At 65.0% G+C, this 1457-nt stretch overlaps 1 protein-coding gene across 1 annotated transcript in view; it reads right to left on the bottom strand.

Moving 5' to 3' along the window:
• The window catches only part of LOC104132692 (cadherin EGF LAG seven-pass G-type receptor 2-like), a gene marked incomplete at its 3' end in the record, with an annotated part of 21538 nt that overhangs the window by 12919 nt on the left and 7162 nt on the right, over positions 1-1457 (bottom strand). The window contains 1 exon segment of the mRNA XM_035901690.1: positions 1349-1452. Coding sequence (XP_035757583.1) covers positions 1349-1452 — 104 coding nt within the window.

Here is a 1457-nt window from a genome sequence, read left to right on the forward strand (position 1 = left end):
TGGTGGTGGTCTCACCTGCGGGCACCAGCGGTCGGGCAGAGCCCAGGGAGGGGGCGCGGGGGGAGCAGAGGGATGGGGGTGCCAGGGCTGCAGGGCCCCAGGAGCAGGGCCAGGGACGTGACACAAGGGACGCAGTGGCGGGGATGTGATGCGCGGGAGGCTGTGCCAGGCAGTGCCAGGGATGCAATGCATGGGATGCAGGGCCCGGGATGGGATGCCCAGGATCCAGTGCCCAGGATGCAGTGCCAGGCAGTGCCAGGGATGGGATGCCCAGGATGCAGTGCCCAGGATGCAGTGTCAGGCAGTGCCAGGGATGGGATGCCTGGGATCCAGTGCCCAGGATGCAGTGCCAGGCAGTGCCAGGGATGGGATGCCCGGGATGCAGTGCCAGGGACACGACACAAGGGATGCAATGGTGGGGATGGGATGCCCGGGGTGCAGTGCCAGGGATGTACAGTATGGGATGCAGTGCCAGGCAGCGCCAGGGACGGGATGCCCAGGATGTGTGCCAGGGATGCAGTGCCAGGGATGTGACATGAGGCATGGGATGCCCGGGATGCAGTGCCAGGCAGTGCCCGGGGTGCAGAGCCATGGATGCGACACAAGGGATGCAGTGCCAGGGATGCAAACATGTGGGATGCAGTGCCAGGGTCAGGATACCCGGGATCCAGTGCCAGGGATGCAACACATGGCACACAGTGCCAGGGACATGATGCCTGGGATGCAGTGCCAGGCAGTGCCCAGGGTGCAGAGCCATGGATGCGACACAAGGGATGCAGTGCCAGGGATGCAACGTGTGGGATGCAGAGCCAGGGATGGGATGCCCGGGATGCAGTGCCAGGGATGCAGTGCCAGCGATGGGATGCCCGGGATGCAGTGCCAGGGACATGACACCAAGGATGCAGTGGTGGGGACGTGTGCCCGGGGTGCAGTGCCAGGCAGTGCGAGGGATGGGATGCCCAGGATGTGTGCCAAGGATGCAGTGCCAGGGACATATGGCACAGGATGCAGTGCCAGGGACAGGATGCCCAGGATGCAGTGCCAGGCAGTGCCAGGGATGCGATGCATGGGAAGCAGAGCCAGGGACGGGATGCCCAGGATCCAGTGCCCAGGATGCAGTGCCAGGCAGTGCCAGGGATGCAATGCATGGGAAGCAGAGCCAGGGACGGGATGCCCAGGATCCAGTGCCCAGGATGCAGTGCCAGGCAGTGCCAGGGATGCAATGCATGGGAAGCAGAGCCAGGGACGGGATGCCCAGGATCCAGTGCCCAGGATGCAGTGCCAGGCAGTGCCAGGGATGCAATGCATGGGAAGCAGAGCCAGGGACGGGATGCCCGGGATCCAGTGCCCGGGATGCAGTGCCAGGCCACGATCTCCAGCGCCACGAAGTCGTGCTTCTCGTTGAAGCGCCCGTTGTAGAGCAGGAGCCCGTCCCGCTCCTTGGTGGCAAACCTGGC

The sequence above is a fragment of the Egretta garzetta genome, unplaced genomic scaffold (assembly GCF_000687185.1).
Source record: "Egretta garzetta isolate BGI_Z169 unplaced genomic scaffold, ASM68718v1 scaffold1461, whole genome shotgun sequence".
Taxonomy (NCBI): Eukaryota; Metazoa; Chordata; class Aves; order Pelecaniformes; family Ardeidae; genus Egretta; species Egretta garzetta.